The 20,960-nt window shown below is 46.9% G+C and overlaps 1 protein-coding gene across 1 annotated transcript; it reads right to left on the bottom strand.

The window, feature by feature from the left end:
• Positions 1-3,130: 3,130 nt before the first annotated feature.
• LOC125726975 (rho GTPase-activating protein 45-like) lies at positions 3,131-20,934 on the bottom strand. Its single transcript, XM_049003522.1, has 22 exons — positions 20,394-20,934; positions 17,645-18,017; positions 15,069-15,212; positions 14,894-14,978; positions 13,069-13,141; positions 12,533-12,611; positions 12,125-12,259; positions 11,526-11,587; positions 11,225-11,335; positions 11,062-11,142; positions 10,800-10,967; positions 10,068-10,205; positions 9,789-9,976; positions 9,174-9,289; positions 8,989-9,087; positions 8,753-8,851; positions 8,485-8,648; positions 8,186-8,374; positions 7,974-8,111; positions 7,648-7,880; positions 7,045-7,295; positions 3,131-6,691 (listed from the first exon to the last, which is right to left on the bottom strand). Exons 1-22 carry the CDS (start codon positions 20,529-20,531, stop codon positions 6,486-6,488), a joined length of 3,270 nt encoding a protein of 1,089 aa, XP_048859479.1. The 5' UTR covers positions 20,532-20,934; the 3' UTR covers positions 3,131-6,485.
• Between the last annotated feature and the right edge of the window lie 26 nt (positions 20,935-20,960).

Raw genomic sequence — 20,960 nt, 5'->3', positions numbered from 1 at the left:
ATCTTATCTGATCTCATCTTATGTTGTCTTGTCTTATCTTGCCTTACCTTGCCTTGGGGTTTGGGGGCTAAGTGGCTAACTAGGGGCTTGCTTGGCCTGACCCTCCTATTGTAGCCGCTCCTGATCCGCGTTTGTTAACCACCTGAGGTTTTTTGATAATTCTCTCACTATGGAAAAGTTCAGATGACACTTTTTCTTGTCCAGCTAAGACACTGACGCTTACCACCGTAACAAAAGTACATTCTTTCCCTTAATTCCATTCAGGGTCTCTTTTTCCACTCTTAATGGGACATAAGGGGAGGCTTTGCCCCCATTGTTGGGCAGGTCTCCGGGCTGCAGGCAGGGGCCTACAGAGTTGGAGATGACGGATGGCCTGCCTGCCATGGGGGGATGCAAAACTTTCAAGTACCACCTCCCCAGTGAAAGAAACCATCCCCTTCTGACAGACACATGTGATTTCTCTAGGCTGATGTTTTGTGATTTACGTCCCCATATTTCCCATAAACCAAATGTATCTTCAAAGGTTTTGGTTAATGTTAATGATTATATGACCAAAATCCCGACCATATCAGGCTTGCTAAAGAGGCAGAAAAGCCCAGTGGATTCTGGGAATCCTGATGTCTTATACCGACTGATCCTGCTGTTTCCCTTCCATCTCAGAGGGCTAATGAAGAATTAACATCTAAAACGGGCAAAAGACCACAAGCTGCTAGTAGACCGTGGGAAAATAATTTTTAAATTTTATTGCTTCCATCTCGTGGCCAAACTATGGTACTGCAATTTCGGGAAGAAATCATTTAATTGTTTTCAAACTGCAGTGTTTAAATTTTGCCACAAGACGGCAGTATAAAGAGCGAAAAAACAGCAAAGGAGCTTATAAAATATACTTAAAAAAATGTAAATATAAAAATATAATATAAAATATATAAAAAAATGTAGATGTAGCATATTAAACAGCCAGTACACCGTGGGGAAATTATTTTCACTTTTCTTTCGACTGCAGGAAAGTACTTATTCATTTCACATACTGCCATCTGCTGGCTTTATGAGAATATTTAGATTATCATTTTCCCTCATAATTGCAGTTTTAACATTAAATTGATGATTTTCCACGGTTTTGTGTCCGTTTTATATGCTAATTATTTATTTAAATAGTTTTTGGCAAGTGAAACAATATCAAAATGATCAAAAGTATATTTTATAAGCTCCTTTGCTGTTTTTTAACGAATTTTTAAAGTCAGCGTAGGAGGAAGAAGCCGCGCCCCCTTCTCTGTTCGGGTGCCTCTCCTGGGAGTCCAGGCCACTGATTCCTCTCCCCAAGGCCCTCACATGCTGTTGGGGGCAGGAATGTTTCGCCTGTCCACAGAGGAATAGTTCCCTCTCCTGCCGGGATTTTTTTGGTCTCCTTTGTTATTCACCTGCTTTCTGTGTGGATCAAGATAAAGTATTAGCACAAAGATATAAGTATGCCATATCTCAGGCTTCAGGCTTATGCCCTTGATTAATTCTGAGCTTTGACATAAAATTCTCCTACACTTTTGCTTATATAATTTTAAGGAAGCAGGAAGAATGAAAAATCTGGTAACACTTTACTTAAAGCACTCTTGTCTAATGTATTATAGATCCCTCATAATGCTTTATAATACATTCATAAAGCATTATAAACACAGCTATAACTATAAAAAGGCATAACACATTTTAGCCATGTTTATTATGCATTATGAATACATCTATAATGCACTATAAATACCTTTATAATGCAGTATAATGCATCCTTAATACTTATACTGACCTTTATAATGCATTATGAAATGTATGAAGTGTATTATAGATGAGAGTTTCGTAGAGCAGGCATAATGCATAATAAACATGGCTATAATGTGTTATGCCTTTTTATAAATAGTTATAGCTGTATTTAAAACACTTTATGAGTGCATTATACTACGTTATTAAGGCTTTTCTAATTCATTACGACGATTGTTACAAAGAATCTACTTTAAAAGTCATTAAAAAGTATTGTAGAATGATTATAGTAATCACACAAAACGAGTACTGCAAAGTACTGTACAGTATTATAGTGTATTTAGCTGGGTGTTACACTGCAGTATCAATTTCAGATTGTTCCTGTTGGCTACATTCTCAGATAAGCATCTAGGTGAAGTGGTGTCCACCACTTATATCAGCCTTTGAACGTGCATTGAACTGTAAAAGCACCCCATCTGAAACAAAATAAAGGGTTTGGGGAAGGGAGGGATGGGGTGGGGGGAGCGGGAAAGGAGGAGAATTATAATTCTTTGCAGGCCTTTGGTATTAACCCAAACACCGTAGCTGTCAGCTGCTTGCAGAGGGAGGTGCGAGGGGCAAACATTCACTGTTAATTGGCACTTTGTAAGCTCAGTGCCTTCCTTTTGTGTGGACAGGGAGAGAGACAGGGAGTGAAAGAGAGGGAGAGAGGGAGAGAGGGAGAGACAGACAGAGAGAGAGAGAGAGAGAGAAGGGGAGGGGAGACATACAGGGAACATGGGGGAAGGCTTGGGGGGGGGGAGATGTGGGCACTCTTGTTCTTGTGAGTTTGTTGGTCCTCGTTGAATGTTCACTGTTCACTTCTTATCCTCCCTTAACTGGACTTCCTCTGTATGAGTGAGGCTCACATGTACCCCCATCCAAAGACTCAGCACCGATCTCCCTGTGCTGTCCCTGTGCACGATGTTTATTTTGAAACAGGAGTGACTCTTGTGTGATCTTGTAACTGTGTCATGATGGAAGCTGAAAATGTGGAACAAAGTTCAAACATTTTTTACCAACAATTAATACACTATCAGCTCATTAAATGGGAACATCAAACTAGCTATTTCCAGTCTACCGTCTCCAACGATTGCGATATAGGTGTGCAACACATATTTTTTTCAGCTATTTTTAAGCATATTACCAATGTTACCAGCACGCTAATTGCCATCCACGTGCGTGTTTGTAATGTGCTTATTAATTGCACTGGGGGGACAAACAGACCAGTGACCATGTGGAAGAAAACTTTGATGAGGGGACCCTGTGTCACAGCCACTGGCATAATAACACCAGCAGAGTGTTTTTAAGGATTCAAGATGGCGGTGCAAATTACTCTGTCACAGTGTGATTTATGGTACAGCGCTCAGAAATCCGCAATCCAGCAGGGCTCTGCTACAGTGCATTTAAACAAACATGCTTGTACAGTAAGCTCAGTTAATATGCTCTGTTTATACACTTTTAAATGAGAACATTTATTTCGGTATGGCCCGGCACGTGGTGTCCTCAATAGAGTGGACTCCCAGGGAAAATGCAACCGTGTTGAATTTCCAAAATGCGGGACAAGCATAGCACGCCCTTATTACTAAATAGCCGAATGCTATTACAACACATAATCCAATAAGTGGTTTTATTCACTGTGTCTATTTCCCTTTTATACGCTGCTCGGCACATTTAGCAGGTCAGGGCTGAATGGAAAAAATGAATGGGTGCTGCTTTTGGGTCTCACTCCCTCCCTGCACTCATTTCAACAATAAGCCGATTCAATTCAGCGTGTTTCTCAAACATATGTAAATAACTCAATTGCAAATCATCCTGAGTAAATCTCTTGGCAAGTGCCTCAGCAGTAATAAGAAGCATTGGATGCTGGGGGGCAGCATGGTGGTGCAGTGGTTAGCACTGTTGCCTCACACCTCTGGGACCCGGGTTCGAGTCTCCGCCTGGGTCACATGTGTGCGGAGTTTGCATGTTCTCCCCATGTCATTGTAGGGTTTCCTCCGGTTTCCCCCCACAGTCCAAAAACATGCTGAGGCTAATTGGAGTTGCTAAATTGCCCGTAGGTGTGCATGTGTGAGTGCATGGTGTGTGAGTGTGCCCTGCGATGGGCTGGCCCCCCATCCTGGGTTGCTCCCTGCCTCGTGCCCATTGCTTCCAGGACAATGTAGGCTCCGGACCCAGTAGGATAATTGGTTTGGAAAATGGATGGATGGATGTAGAGGGCAGCAGGCTGTACATCAGGTGTGGCAGAGATGGCAGGCTGCAGACGGCCACGCTATTTAAGGAAATCAACACCTTCTCCTGCTCTACACACACATTCACACACATACAGGTTTGTAATTATATCTTTGTGAGGACTTTCCATTCGATTCTATGGGGAAAACTCTAATCCCAACATGACAACCTTAACCCCCCCCCCCAGCCTTAACCTTAACCATAAGTAACCAAACAAAATACGAGACTTTTGGCATTTTTACTTTTTTTTGATCGCACTCATAGATCTTTGAAGGGACCTGAAAAACGGTCCCCACAATATCAAAAAAACATTTGGTCCCCACAATGTAACATAAACCTAAACCACACACACACACACACGCACACACACAGTTTTGCTGCTATGTCCAATGTAACAAAATACTTTTCCCCAGCCTCTTTCTGATTTGGTTTTACTAATTAATGGAACGATTCTAAAGTTTTGGCCTAATTTTCAAGAGGCAATATAGCAATTTTAAAAAATAGGATGTAGTCAATGTTTACTTACCTTATTTGCTTCCCTGATGTACAGTATGAGCTCGCCAGACTGGTCTGAACTGGGAACCACTTGGGAATGATTAATCCATTTTTTTAAATGATGGAAATGAGCAGAAGAATATATTGGATGACTTTTGTCCCACCTACACTAGCTGATTTGTTACACAAGCAAACTGTACCTGCCACTACCTACAGGCAGATGAAGATGCACATTAAGGTGGTTCTTGGCTATGGGGAAAATTTAAAAATTGCCTTTTTTCATGCATTCATCCTTTTATCTTGTGATGCATTGTAAGTATTCCTGGCCAAAATTTTCATAGTTTTTATATTGATTTTCAGAAGTTGCTCAGCAAGATCAAAGTCTATGACTGTAAATTATCAAATTATACTAAATTTCAGCCAGACTTTCCTGAAAACAAAATGCTTACAGCACCAAAGAATTTGAAGCGTGCTAAAACATCTTATTATTTTGTTGCATTTTAGCATAAAGGGTACTGTCTACCATCCATTGTCCTGTTTAGGGTTGCCGGGGGTTCAGAGCCTGTCCCAGATGCTATGGGTGCAAAGCATGGAATGACCCAGGATGAGGCACCAACCCACCACAGGGCAACCTCACACCATTCATTCACACATGCACACCTATGGGCAATTTTGCAAGTCCTCATTTATGTTTGTCCATACATCCCTTTTTCTTACAGCTCCTTGTCCAGTATGGGGTCCAGCTTCCAATAGCCGTAAATCATTACTGGAACCAATGAAAACACCTTATCAAAGTTCATACTAGTGAATGGGGACACACTAGTGACAGAGTCAATATCACTGGTAGAAAAATAGCCTAGCAGCATAAAATCAGTCAGTGAGCAGAGTGTGGCTCTTTCCACTTAAAGTACTTAAAGTTTGCAGTTGTATAACAAACATTCTTATTCTGCCTCCTGTGCTCCTTACTGCAGAAGAGGCCAAGACTACAGTGGTTTTACTGAGTACCTAACAATGCCTCTAGGATTATTAGGGGAAAATACGGGATTCCCTTTGGCAGGGCATTGGGAAGATGCTAACACTTTACTTGACAGGGCACAGATACTAAGTAATAAAATAATTTACTACTGCAGTACAAATCATGAACAAATATAGTTGCTACTTGAGATAAAAGATGTGTCACAAATTAATGAACAAACATGAGATCAGTATTTCACTTGTGTTATTCATTATTTGCTTCTTCAGTAGTTCACAGGATTTACAGAAGTACAGTAACAAATATAGTAACTGCCTGAGATAAAACATCTCTTGATTCATTAATGAATTATCATGACACCAGTATGTTACTAAGACTTAGTTTGTGGTTAATTAATGCATAAGTAATAGCATAATATGTACTATATTATTTGTGCCCCGTCAAGTAAACTGTGTGGCTGGGAAGATGTATGTCAGAATGTTTCTGTTCTCAAAGGAGTATTTGTGAGATGTGTAACACTGGGATGCGTGAGTGGGCACTGTGCTTTACACCACGCCTGCCTGGCACTGCATGTTCAGTCCTTGCATTTTCCCCCAGTGTGACTTCTCTCACTGTCCAAAATCACAGAGATGATCGAATCAGTGTCTGCAAACCGTCCTTGTGGTATGAATGCGTGGGGTCCTGAAAAAGGCAGGCTTCCCTTCTGGGGTGTCCTCCGTGCTGCCTGAGATCCAGACACATTCCCCCGTCCTGAATGAATGGTTTTGGAAGATTGATGGATGGATTTGGGCATGTGGAAAAAAATTGCAAGGTGCAGAAGATAAGCAGACAGAAGAGCTATGAATGCATAAGTCACTGGTAACTGTTAGGCAGCTCGAAAATGAGCACAGATCCTCTAATCCTGTGTCATGGAATCATCCCACGCGTCACATGGGGCCAGGCGGTGTGACTTCACACTCTCCCAGGAAGGAGGCAGGTTCTCCAGCTTCCCATGAGTCTATCGTCAGTGGGGGTCGCTGCCTGAGATGGGGGGCTGCCCAGGGAGGTCCCCGCTTCCTGTGGGACTTGGTGGGTCACCCACAGCGCACGTCACCTTCTCCTGTCCATCCAGACTGTGAGGATCACCCTGGCTTCCTCTTCCTGGCAGTTTAGGGTCGCCGTCCGAGTCAAGGAATCCCTCACAGGAGTCCGCGCGGCCCAGAGGCTTGCCTTAAAAGAGCACGATTCTGACGTTAATCCAACTGCATTACCAGCACAGCTAACAGGAGGCACTGCATCACATTACAACAAACACTCTCCATGTTGTTCTAGGGTTTCTTTGGTAAATTACACTGCTTGGGGTTAGCAGAAGGCTGCACCGGTACAATGAGCAGGACATGATGAGTCACTCCAGCAGCCTTTCAGCATCCGCCGCTGACCCACGCATCCCATTTCCCATCATCAATCAAAGAGCCTGACCAATGTGCATTATTAGTGCCATCGAAATGTGACACTTCATACCCACTGAAAAATGGCAGGTTACGTGGCAGGATGTAAGCGGGACATTTCCCCTTAAATCTCACCACATGGATCTGTGTTAGTGACGCGACTGTGGATCGGGGAGGTGGGCTGACTCGAGTCACCAGATCCGACCGGAAAGACGAAGCTGTAGAAGACCACAAGCATCTCCACGATGCGGGCCTGGTGTGGGTAGTCGACCAGCGAGGACAGCGTGACAGTGGTCCCAGTGGGCCGCGGCCTCATCAGCGTGGGCCCGAACACAATGCCTAGGTTGCTGGGGCTCATTTTGTTGTGCTCCTCCAACGCCGCCACCCTGAGGAAGACAGAGGAACTACATGGCATTCGGACCATGAAAGACAGTGGCCACGTACCCTGAATGGCCACTAAATTAGGCATGGGTTGGCCCACCCCCCAACCCCAAGCGGTGAATCATGTGACTGCAACTCAAAATATAAAGCAGACAGAGTCAGGAAAGTTAGTTATTATTGGACTGAGCATTAGAATAAGAAAGATAAGGGATTTGACTGCTTTTGAATGTGGTGTAATCACTGGGAAAGATGCGGTTCCACTAGCATCTCAGGAACAGCTGGCTCTCCTGGGATTCCCATGAGCTGCAGTGACTGGATGGAAAGATGTTTCCGGTCGGCTGCTGTGGAGATGCCCACCTTCGTAGGTGGCTTACGATGTAGCGCAGAATGGCCAAGTTAGGCCGCGGTAGCTCCTTCATCAAATCCCGCAGCTTGTCCACGAGCAGCAGGATGTCAGAGTCCATCTCTGAGCCCAGGTCCGCCAGGCCCTTCCCAGGTTCCTCTCTGTCAGGAGCTTCTGCCTGCAGGCTCTCCTTGGCCAAACCCATCAGGCGGCTGTAGAGTTGGAACGGCATGATGGGTTCCGGTAGCTGTAAAGTTAATCGGTGGGGGGTGTTAAAACGATGCTCCTCAAGCGCGGAGAACTTCAGCAGAAGGTACCGAAAGGAGCGCTTGACACACACCTGCCGCAGGTACAGCTTGAGCACGTTGCTGACGTCATGTGGGAAGGCATGCGAGAGCTCCACCAGCTCCATGCCATTCTCGAAGGCCTGGCAGAGCTTCTCCACACGCGTCTTCACCCCGTTCACCCTGTAGATACCCTAGAGGGGCAGAACGCATGAAGCTGGCGCGTGGGTCAGGTCGCACCCCTCGGCACCACCACCACCTTCCTCACCTTCATCTTCAGCGCCCTGCTCTCGATCTCCAGGATGCACTTCTTGATGATGAAGGGGACGCCCTCAGCACTGCAGTGGGCATTCTGGTTGAAGTCCCGTCCGAAGAGATGAAGGCGCCCCTGCAGCTTCCTGTGCCCACACTGGATGGCCAGGCTCTCCAGGCACTTCTTATGGCAGGCCAGCAGACACTGTGGGGGGGGAGGGGCTTCTGGGTGAGCGCCACAGGTGACAGGAAGGCAGGATGGACCAATGGTGATCTACGCCTCCACGGGCACCAGCATTGGGGGCGGGAGCTCACCTCCTCACACTCCGCCCCTTGGAAGTACACGTAGCTGTCACACTCCCTGCACTTGGCCGGCGTGCGCAGCTTGCGCAGTCGGTGCGTCTGCGCAGCCTTGGACAGGCCCACATTGCGGAACGGCCCCGTTGGCGCTGCGATCTCAGGCTCGATGCCATTCATGCCTGCCAGACAGAAGCGGTTCAGACCAGGTTTCCGGCCCATTTCTGGTTCACCAGCTGAGGATTTTGCGAGAGGGATTATACTGACAGCACGATGGCGGACTCACTGTGTTCAAAAGACACAACGTTGTTTTCTTTGTCATCCAGCTCCTCTGTGGAGGACATGGTCCCACTGGAGAGGGTCCTGGGAACCATCCTGACATCCCCTGAAAACGACGGCACCGCGTTCTCTCTGTCAGTGCTGGCTGACTTCCACAGAATCAAATGAAATCCCTGAGAATACAAAACGGCCGCGTACAAGGCACCAGGAAATTTGCCGTTTTGGGGTGAGTCGCCCCAATACCTGTGCTGCTCGTGGGCGATCCCAAACTGCTGCGCTCACCCATGCTGTCTGTGTCGTTCACTACCGTAGGCCACGATTTGTTGGGCTGGTGGCCCCGCCCTACGACGCGGAGGAGGGTGGAGGTGGTGATGATGACAGTAAAAGCCTCCTCACTGGAGGCGAACTGGAGGTTTCCCGGTCCTCACCGTATTTCTGCTTATTGCAGGCAGCGGAAACGCCTTCGCTGCGACCCGCCAGGCTCGAGGATTCAGCACTATCATGGCTCTCTGCGTTTATGCTGTCAGTGCAGGGTTTGCCAGACCTGGGGAAGGACCATGTTTCTCAGACACACAAAAAAAAAACCCCAGAAATACAATGAATACAAATACCCGTCACATCAAATTCCCGTTTATGGGTCAAAGTGAGCCTGAAGCCTGTCCCAGGAGGCAGAGGGCATGACAGGGGACACTCAGCATGGGGCGCCAGTCCATCACTGGGCACAAGACCACCCTGGAGGATACTGTACTACTACTACTACTATATATATATATATATATATATATATATATATATATATATATATATATATATATATATAAAAAATCACGACACCGGTTGCTTCAAGGCATCTGATAAGACAATTTTCCAATACATTGTTAGTTCTCGTATACTAAATATTACATGACACAGGGACATACAAACAGTACAGACAGAGACAGAGTACCAGTGACAGGTGTCCACTGGGACACAGTGAGCTGTGAGCGTGACTCAGCTGCAGTGGGAACAAAAGGCTCATTATGTGAGAGGAGTGCAGCACTTACTGCATGGGGGAGACATACGGCTCGAAGTCGTATTGCACCTCCGGCTCCTCGGCGGCCGACAGCCCTTCGACGTAGGCAGCGTAGCGCAGGCCCGGCTCGTACAGCCTGCTGCTCTCACAGAGGGCCTGGTAGTGCACGGGCAGGGCCACCGTCTGCATGTGCATCATCTGGCAGTAGGACACAGTGGCCTAGGGAGGGGCGAGCCCGGGGGTCACAGGTCAGTCAGGGGAGGCCTTGGCCCCACCCATCCCCGAGCCCGGGGGGGGGGGGCGGACTCACGGATCGCAGGGCCTGGTCGCTCTGCCTGATGATGTCCTGGATCAGCCGCAGCACGGTGACCTTGGTGTCCTCCAACTCCTGGTGCTGGGTTTTGGCGTCGGCGACGCAGGTGCGGTACGTGGCCTCCGCCTCCTCCGCCTGCAAGGGACGGGCGGCTGTTAAGGTGAGAATCTCAGACAGTGACCTGCGGCTTCTCTTCTGCCGCAGAGCGATGAGGAACACACAGGTGTAACCGGCGCTGCTTAAGGAGGACTTCAAATCTCTGATGTTGTCCCCCGAACACATAGCTGCACACATACAGCCCTGAATATTACCCTCCGCACCTTACTAAGGTAAGCAGTAAGACTACTAAAGTAATGCAAAACAATTTACATTAACATTTAAACACAGCAAACAATATTCAACAAACAACAATTCAACAATGACTTGTCAGCCATGTTCTTATACCCAGTTTGTATTAAAATTGAACCAGTAAAGCGGGGTTTGCATTGTTTGCTTTCTGTTTGATTCATTCTTTGATCTGAAGACACCAGACAGACAGACACCAGACAGACAGACAGACAGACACCAGACAGACAAACACTAGACAGACAGACAGACAGACAGACACCAGACAGACAGACACCAGAGAGACAGACAGACAGACACCAGAGAGACAGACACCAGACAGACAGACAAACACTAGACAGACAGACAGCAGACAGGCTTCCCAGCAGGCAGCTTGTGTGTGACCTTGCCACGCGCTTCCTCCTCATGCCTCCGCTTCCTGTCCAGCGTCTTGACCGCCGAGCCGCCACCTTCCTCCTCAGCCCGGCTGGCCGCCGCCTTGGCCTTGTCGTACTCCTCACACCGCGTCTGGTACACCTGCTTGGCTTTGCGCAGGTTGCTTTCGGCCTCCGCCTGAAGGGGGCGCATATGCGTAGTTGTCCCGCAGGGCGTGGGGGGGGGGGGGGGGGGGGGGGGGGCAGCGGTAGCCAGGTGGGCGTGTCCTTACCAGCTTCCTGCGGGCGCGCTGCCACACATCTTTCAGCTCCTTGCACTTCTTCTCATGATCAAACTTGCGCTGCACCAGTGGCTATGGGCGGAGACACATCCCTTATCACCACTGGTCCCGCATTGGCCACACCCCCCCCGCACATTAGCCACGCCCACTTCACCTGGATGAAGTTTTGGATATGCAGGGTCCCCGAGGCCTGCAGAACCCCCAAGCTCTGCTCCTGGTCCTGCTCCAAAGCCAGGTTATAGGTGGACATGAATGGCATGTGTGGCTGCGGGGGACAAAGGCCGTGATAACACATGAAAATAAGACTGCCCGGTCGCCTTAACTAAACCGGTTCCGTGTTCCGACAGTCACATGACTGCTTATAAATCCAAAGTCGCTGCTGTGGCCGATTCTACACCACGGAGGGCATCTTAGCCTGGGGTAGCTCTACTAACCAGCTAGTAAAAGGGAATTACCTGCTCAAAGCTTGGTTTACAGGCTTGGTAGATCTTCTGCAGGCCCTTGGCAAATTCCATCTCTACGTAACAAAAGGAGAAGCAACAGGAAAAACAGTCATTGACACAACCTAATATCTGCAGTCGCTTACAGTCTCACGTTCAGTATCTAGGTGCTGTAATGCACAGCCTGCTTCTGTTTTGATTGTAGCCGATACTAAATCCTGGCCTGGTATAATGAAACACATATTTACTTACCGGCTGATAAAGATGTAAAGCAAAATATGAAAGTTTACACATTTCAATATTTATAAACGGTTATCTGCAGAATCCAGAGCTGGTGATTTTCAGTGCATGACCGCTGTGCAGTACAGCGTCCTGGCGAGTCCGCAGCAGTAAACGCACCGCATGCCATCTCAGACATACCATGCACACTACAGGAAATCCAGAGACATTTCAGCTGACTGCATATGCCTGGGCTGTGGAAGGAAACTGTGCTATCACTGAGTTAAACTGCTGACTAACTGGGCCCAGCTGCCCCATCATGCACACTGCATGGCATTCTGGGTAGGTTTGCCTCAGTGGGGAGTTTCCATCATGATGGATTTCAAACTACCCACCCAGAGCTGATCTTTTCTCCACGTAGCCAATCACGTCTTTCATGCACTTGGAGAGCCCCTTGGCATAGCTCAGGGCGGACTCCACCCCCCCCTCGCTGTGCTGCAGGACGATGTCCACCTCCTCGGCGCTCAGGGCTGTGGGACACACACACACGGGCTTGCAGTGACCTACGGTGCACCCTGGAACAGGTCCATCGGTACTCAGGTCCTCATTGCATCTCAACCAGCCAATCAGGTTTGGAGTCTGGAAATTATGGCCCAAAGCCCCTCCCACCCTTTCTCAGTGATTCAGAGGAGGAGAGGGACATGTGACCGTGTAGAAGGAGGGATAGAGAGAGAATAAGAGAAGGAATTGAATGGACCCACACCAAAAGCGAGAGAGGGAAAGTGAAAAAAGAAGGTTCCTACTGGTATGTGGAGGGTCGTTCGGACTTAACGTTGAGTTTGGCCCCTTGCCCGACACAGATCCGTACAGGTTCTCCAAAGACTGCGGGGGTGACAGACAATGACTTCAGGACAGAGGAAGCAGGTCAGCATTTTGGTATCTCAGGAGCTACAGAGCTGAATATAATGTCAACATCATTAATGCATCATTCTCAACTCCAATAGTCAGGATATCAGGATGTTTTAATAGAATACAGAGTCACACAGTAAATGTGTGTGAATATACAGTCACACAGTAGATGTGTTCAGTGCTTCTGGGTTAATGTAGAATGGTAATACTTCAAATTTCTAATTATTTTTTGTCATATTTATATGGGGTATAACAGAATTTCCCAAGAATAGCTTCTGTGTCCCCCTGCCTTCCCCCCCAGCAGTCACTGGGATTCGGCACTGAAGCCTTTTATCTTCAAACTGCCTGACACTGCCAGGAAACCGCATGCGTGCAAACGGCCAGTCTGGTGTGCTGCGTCGCCATGCCGACGGCAGAAACACCAACTCACCCTGCTCCTCTCGGAAGGCAGTAGGGAGAGCAGGGTGCTGCTATCCACCTCACCCATCAGCAACTCTGACACACTGCAGCGGGCAAGGAGAGAGAAATAAGGAATGAAGGCCAACGGGGAAGCAGACAGGAAGAGGAAGAGGGGGAAGAGAGGGAGATGAGAAGCTATAGAAATCATTAAGGCTGAGCCAGGCATCACGCCGCTGACAGCACATCAGTGTTTTGCACGAAATGTACAAAATACCTTATATTCAACCGGGCCAGACCAGCGTTGAAAGATCCTGGCTGACACGAGATCAAAGAACCACAGTCATTCAGTCTTAGGAAGACTCCCTGAGTGAGAGTGGCACGCTAACAGACCCCTCCGGCCAGTCTGACCTCTGACCCCAGCGCTCAGCTGACTGTCTACCAGCCCCTGCTTACATGCCCCCTCCCTCCGCTGCCCCACATCTTATTTCCCTCATGCAGATCCAGTGCAACACCCTTCTACTCTCCGTTGAGCTTCTGCCGTTGGCACATCTCATCCTACAGCCACCTCATTATTATGTGCCCAAATCCTATGATAATTATGGTAAAAATCCAGCTATTGACAGACGCAAGTAGTAATTAAGCACATTTAATCTTGGGCACGGGAATATCTTAAACAATCCTGCTCTCAATGGCTCTTTACCCTAAACAGTATGCGTGCCGTGATAATTTAAGAGGGGTTAGGCTGCTAGTAACCAAACAACATAATCAGGAATAACAGCTAAATAATAACGGTTAAATGATTTAGGAACAGATAAAAAAGGAAGAGTGACATACACAGAAACATAAGCAGAGAGTAGCTGTGAGTCACAGCCGTGTACGTACACGTTACAGAGTCACTGACGCCATGACTGAAGTGTGACATCGCCTGTAAGGGACACACACACTGCAGCACACAAATCCCTCTCACTCTCACCTATTATCATGGTGACACTCACCACAATTCAGTACACAGCCCCACACACCTCGAAAGAGCATCATCAGCTGTTTTTTTTAAATATTATATATATACACACACACACACACACTATCTTTAAAAAAAGATTTGTGAGGTCCATTTCCCCTAAAACGTTAAAAAAAAGAGCTTGCTCATGTTTACAGACAAACCGAGAAATCTGAGAAAGGCTTGATAAGCATCAGTAGATGGTCAGGTGATTTCTAATAAGGTGTCTAAGTGACTGCAAGGCTTCCTGTTTCTGCTTACTTCGCGGCATGGCCCACTTCCTGTTTACTCTCTGCTGCAGGCAGAGTGGGGACTCTCTTTCGATGGTGTGTGACTACTCGGTGGCTTTCTCTGCTGTTTAGGGGATGGGGGGGGGGGGGGGGTAGGGGGCCTCGTGCCGCCAGCTGGGTGACTGGCTGAGCAGAGGTATTAGTTACGGGGCGGTTCCAGTTTGCTTCGGTTTTCCACTGCAGGCGGGCCGGCTCCCAAAAGGCGTAGCAGGGTTTGGAGAGTGACAGTAACGTAAAACCGAAGAGAGGCGCTTATGTACTGGGTACATCATGATTTACTGTGTGCTAATTTCCCAATTTTCTAGCACATCTGTGAGAATCACCGTGTTATGCTAGCATCAAATGCTAGCTTAATTAGCTAATTCATGCAACTCAGTTCTTGGTGGCAGCGGAAAAAGCACAAATAGGCACAGGAACTTATACTCATAGAAAATATTCAACTTATATAAAATACTCATAGAAATCCATCCATCCATCCATCCATCCATCCATCCATCCCCTGTACTTAGTATCTAACTTCCTATAAACCCCACACTGCTTTTTGGGAGCCCCACGGAGACAACCACCTGCTGCTGAAAGCCACGGCGATCATCTCCACAGCCTTCTCAAAGTCCTTGTTCTCCAAGTCGCTGCAGCCTTCATAGTGGAACCCTGAAAGCAGACAGATGCAGGCCGGTGCTGAGCATCACGTTCCCATTTACGCAACATCCCTCTCACTGGCTCTGGCTGCACTCAGCCTACCTTTGACCTTGGAGATGAGCCTGCCAGCTGCAGTGAGGGTCTCCACTGTGTTGAGGAGGGGGTATGCACCAAAAACCTGCCTCAGGATCCGCAGCACCTCCCCCAGACACTCGTGAGCCAGGGCCTGCCGGTTCTCCCGCTCATCTGCGGGCAAATCAGGGCACAGAGGAGGCCGTGAGCCGCGAGAGGCTGCTACGAATCATGGGACACAACTGGCACCGGCATCGCTTGTGGGTCTCCAGAGGCATCCGCTTGCACTGCAGAGCTGTGACTACGAACTTAGACACAGAGCTTGGAACCCACACGCAACCAACAGCTGTGCATTTCCTGCGACAGCTCTGCAGCTTGCTTCTCTTGCTTCTTTATTCTTTTCAGGTGACAGGGCAGCCTCACGCAGCTCTGCTCCGCCTGTTAGACTCCCCCCCCCCATACCGCTCAGGAGGCAGCTTATATACAAAAAGTGTCCTAGGCTATATCACGGGGAAATCAAGGGTGCCCCCTTACTTCTGGAAAAATGGAACTTATTAAATCTGCATGATCGATCCATAAGTGCAATATACCCCCCACCCCCCCCCCACCCCCCGCAAATCTTACTGTCAGCATTACCCTCCCCATTGGAAAGTTTTACCAACGGTGCGGGAAATCGCAGATTACTGTTTCATTGTTTTTAATCGTTCCACTTTCATCTCCAAGAATCTGCTCCATCAGCCTAGGGCCCCCAGGGACAGTAACCCCCCCCCCTCCAGCCTGAGTCCTCAGGGAGTCTCCTCCCTGTTTAAAACGACACTGTATAACGGTGCTGATAACTGGAAAACATCGGTTATCAATGGTACATATGGGATTCATTGATGGATGTGAAATATCTTTGCAAACAGGTCCAATTATCTGAATTAGTTGTGAGATATTCAACCAGGTGTTTTGTTTTAGCATCACACAACTTTCCAGTCTTTTGCTGTCCCAACTATTTTGAAACTTCACTGGCATCAAATTCAAATTGAGCATATATTTGTCATAAAACAATAACATTTCAACATCTGATAGAATTTCTTTGTTCTATTTTCAATTACATATGGGTTTATATGATTTGCAAATCATTGCATTGTTTTATTTACATTTTACACAACTTTTTCGGAAATGGGGCCTTTTCTTAATAACCTTCTCGCAATTCCATAGTGTTACTTCCACCCGTTTGCATTAGCTGGCTGCTCGTAGGGGGACATGCCAAATTATTGCAAATTCTGCTATATAAACAACGCAATTACAACGAGAAAAAGTACGAGATTATGCAGCCTAATAATTATTCGAGATTATTAATAGTTGAGCTGTTTCGCAGTTCATTCTTCATTCCCACGATTCAAATCGTCATGAAGTTGTACCATGATTCATCATCATACTACAGGATGTTACATGCCTAACGTTAAAAAACAGCTCGGAGCTGATTTAACTTGAACTCAGAGCACACATAGAAAGGCATATTTCACATTCAGCATTCATGTTACTTCATCTGGCCCCTGGGACACAATGAGGTGGCCCGATTTAAAACACAGCCCTCACAGAACAACCCCCCCCCCAAATAAATGTACACTAATTAAATAAAATAGCTCATTAATTTTCAAAAACATCCATCAAAATGTGACATGGCATCTACTGCTGACTAGGACACTAGGACCCAGGGGATTACTATGGCTTTCTACATCTCACTGGGGGCGGAGCCCCCTATGGGTCAGATCCTAGAATCGCCACACAAATGAAACACAACAGTAGCATTGATGTCATGCCTCAAAATCGCAACAGACATATTAGTTCCCTGCACTAGGAAGTCGGGTCATTAGTTTAGCGTATTAGCCCCCCGTGACGCTGTTGGCGATGCAAGTTCGACCCCTGGGCAGCACCCTGCCCGACACACATGCCTCGTTTAACATGCAGCACGTGGCAAACAGAACACTGGGGCTGATGACGAATTTCATAGAAAAGCATGGCGTTTTCTAAAAGCTGCCAGGGTTTCCTGCAGGAGTGTGGTTTTGCTGCAGAAGCACTTCTGCGTGAGGGGGAAGGTCGCAGTCCATCGTGCGGAACATCGGCCTGCCATCAGTCCGACGCGGTGCATGCAGTTCGGACGAAATCGCACATCCTTCGTGTTTATGTAAAAAGGTCTCACACCATGTGGTGTTAGGGTTAGGGCGATCATGCGTCCTCTTTTTGGGAACCTAACAAAGCCAGAAATATCTGAGATTTCACTTCGTTTCATGATGACGTTTGCTCTCTACAGTCACAATACATCCTGTGTATTTGCCTTTGTTCTGACATCTCTCTTTGCGGCCCTGGATGTTTTCATGTCGCAATTGTGCTCCTTGAATAGTCCTATTAGGTTCCTGCTTTATTATGAGTCATTCCTTGCCTCCCTTACAGTCATTTGCCTCACTTGTATGGCGCTTTGGACAAAATCATCCGTTAACTAAAAGTAAATGTAGAGTTTAACAGTGGGGACTACAACCTGGTCTCCTGACGGCAGTTAGCCGCTACGCTGACAGGATGGGGAAGACGAGCAGGGAGACGAGCGAGCGTGTGCGTCTCACCTTCTGCCAGCACCACGTCCTTCAGCTTCTCCACGGCCTCTGCGAAGCACGCCACCTCCTGGAGCAGCGTGGGGATGTCCTCCGCCTCGATTGCCGGCCCCTCACCACAGTCTGGGGGGACGTCCTGAGCGGCGGCGGCTCTTCTGAGGCCTTTGCTGAAAACCCAGGACTGCACGGGGAAGCCAGCGGTGCTGGATTGGTGGCAGGTGGAGGAACGCCTGAGGGTGGCCATGGGGGAAGCGCTCCCGGACAGCCGGGCATGCTGGGTCACGGGGGTCCCCGGGCAGGAGGGGGAGGGGTTCGGGTGGCTGGAGGGGGAAGCGTTGAGGGGATCCAGCCCATCCTGGGGAGGCTGTTCCTGGAGAACTGACAGCTGCAAAACACAGTGGAGAGGGAGGGGGAATGAGTCACACAGTCGATCGAAATACTGCTGGGCGAACTGGTGAAACTGTCCATGGTGTCTGAGTGTTAGTGCGAGTTTGGGGCGTCACCACACGCCCCTTTTTGCTTTATAGCAGGGCTCTTCAAATCTGGCTCCCCATATCAAATCCAGGCCATGTTTTCAGTTCTCCCAGGTAATTAGTTTAATAATTACTGATTCTGATTGGCCACAGAGGCTTCACACCTGACTCACAGGTAAAGGAAGGCTGGGAAATGAGCCGTGTTCAGTCCTTGAGGACCGTGAATTGAATAGCTCTGGTCTATACAATTGCGATAGCTCCAATAAATTGTATGTCTATTTTTAAAAACAATATATAGATATTCACAGTGAAAAGAAGGTCTCCTGAAAACAGCTGTAGTGGCACAGTGGTTAGCCCTGCTGCCTTACAGCAGGAAGGTCCGGGGTTTGATCCCAGGTCCTTTCTGTGGGAAGCGTGCACACAGAGAGTGTGCAAGGTAGGCTGATCGGTGTGCCTAAATTAGCCTTGTAGTTCCGTGAGTGTTGGCATCTGCCCAGGATAATTAAGTTGTATTATTTGAATCTATCTAAATTGTTGATTTTCACTCTGTGGTAGTTAATCAGTTTTTTTATAATACCATTTGTGTCTATTATACAAGTATTTCATCGAATCCATCACATAAAAAATGTAAAAGGTAGCAAAAAATTGTGAGAAATTTACATTTTATCATACAAATTGATTGTGTATAGGGGGATACATGCAATGTATTTGAGTTTTGTGCTATTTGATCTTAAAAGTCTTACAGCGATACAATTTTTGGTTATCTATTTGGGGAATAATCATTAAATCAGAGCAACAAATGACAATTTTAATATACCTAAAGGTTAAGGTGATGTCAATTGCTCTACAGTTCCCACTTGCCGGATAAGATGGATGCATGGATGTACGCTAAAAATCAGCCCATCAGAAAGGATGCAAAATACAGCACTGCTTGTGGTTGAGAAACTGCAGCACGGAAGAGGGCGCTTAAGACCACGTAGTTAAAACCTGAAAATGTTTGTTTCCGTTCCCCAGTGTTGTGCGCATGAGCAGACCACTTAACTTGAAAAGCGCTATTCCAACGTCCAACAGAATAACGGAATGAGGTTTTGGATTAAGATTCGTCAGCCGAGGAATGAAATGTTATGCAAGACTAACGAGGGATTTTAGAGAGCAATATTATAATAAGTATTTAAGTGTACTATAAGTATACTTTTTCAAACTTAAAATTAGTAAATATACTCTCAGTAAACTTCTTATGTACTTAACAGAGATATGCTAAACAAAGTCTGATTTAAGTATACCTGGCTTAAACTGACATGTATTGAGAAAAGTCTAGTTTATATGTAAAATGTATTTTATGTTTAATTGTGGCATTCAAAACAATATTTGTAAATTTTGAGTGACTAAGAGAAAAAACTAAGTATCTTTTGCAAATTTTTATTAGTGTAATCTACATATAGTCATATCGCTATTGTGCTGTTTGTAGCAATTTTACACTTAAAATATATAAACTAAAAGTACACCAATTTAGTCCCAAAAAAGTATACTTAACAAAATGAACTTTAAGTATACTTTTTATATATAGGCCTACATATTATAAATGGGGGGCGGCATGGTGGTGCAGTGGTTAACACTGTCGCCTCACAGCACGCCTGGGTTACATGTGTGCGGAGTTTGCATGTTCTCAACAAGATTTTATATATATATATATATATATATATATATATATATATATATATATATATATATATATATATATATAAGTAATATAAAATAAGTCAAGAATAATAAATAAACATAAGCCAAACTCGGTACTAAGTGGATAAGGTCAATAGAATATATGTGCAAGTATCTACCGAATTAATAATAAATGATGTTGGGGTGGAAACGCGTCGCCTTGTGCAATGTGACAGGAAGACGCTGCTGTCGCGAGAAGCTTCCGCAAAACGGCCAACGACCGTGCGGGACCGCGTTACTGTGCGGGAAGTGGCGGGGGGATGCGACTCCGGGGGGGGGGGAGGGGGGGGCAAACGGCCACCTGCCCAGGCCAGCCTCGCCGTGACCCTATGCACATATATCCTTATACTCTATACAGTAAAAAAGAAAGAAAAAAATGTTTAACCGCGCATGCAAAATTCTGTTCATTCATCGGGGATGTAAGGGTGTGGCATGAAAACAAAACATCTGTTTTTATTAAATGGTGAACATCTGCCAAGAAAATCACCAGGGATTACAACGGAAATACATAAGATCAAGCAATAACGCACTAATAAAATGAAGCGCTCCAAAGTGTTACGGACGCCTACCTGCTTGAGCCACACGTTGGGTTTATTCGGCAGGATGTCCAGCTTGCTTTTCCCCTTAGGATCGCTCTTCTTGCTCCTGTAGTCTGTAACTGAGTACGGACTATAGCTCGATTTGCCCCCCACCCCACGTTTCAGCATGGCGGTTAATTCACACTGCGTTTCTGCCAAGTAACAAGTTAATCAGGACGAGGTGAAGCGCCTCATAGCAGCTGGGCTCGGAGTCCGGAACAAAGGTACCGCCACCGGTCCGTGTCAGCGCCGGACTACAGCAACTACCGAAAGGGCATCGCTGCTATGTAAATACGGCCCATCACTGAGAATTACCCTACTAGACTCAACAAAATACTAATTTGCGATATAACGACATGCGACCTAGAAACCAGCGAAGAGACTCGGAAATAAAGCGTCTTACACCCTAGTTGCTCATAAGGGGAAGGAAGGAGGGAGAGATGAGTGCTACTTAAATGACGGGTTGCGGGTTTCCTGCTCCGCTCTTGAACAACACGGGCAAGCGTGTGGCCTTGATCGGCCCCAACCGGACTTTTAATGCCATTATTGTTAATAATC

The sequence above is a fragment of the Brienomyrus brachyistius genome, unplaced genomic scaffold (genome assembly GCF_023856365.1).
Source record: "Brienomyrus brachyistius isolate T26 unplaced genomic scaffold, BBRACH_0.4 scaffold82, whole genome shotgun sequence".
NCBI lineage: Eukaryota > Metazoa > Chordata > Actinopteri > Osteoglossiformes > Mormyridae > Brienomyrus > Brienomyrus brachyistius.
This window is presented reverse-complemented; position numbering and strand designations above follow the sequence as displayed.

Bases quoted from the DNA above. Each gene is read 5' to 3' on its own strand.
- LOC125726975 (XM_049003522.1), bottom strand. From the start codon at position 20,531: ATGCTGAAACGTGGGGTGGGGGGCAAATCGAGCTATAGTCCGTACTCA. The intron at 12,260-12,532 runs GTAGGAACCTTC...TGTGTCCCACAG, and splicing joins GAACGACCCTCCACATACCA to CCCTGAGCGCCGAGGAGGTG. The intron at 7,296-7,647 runs GTGGGCATCTCC...TGTCTTCCTCAG, and splicing joins ATCGTAAGCCACCTACGAAG to GGTGGCGGCGTTGGAGGAGC.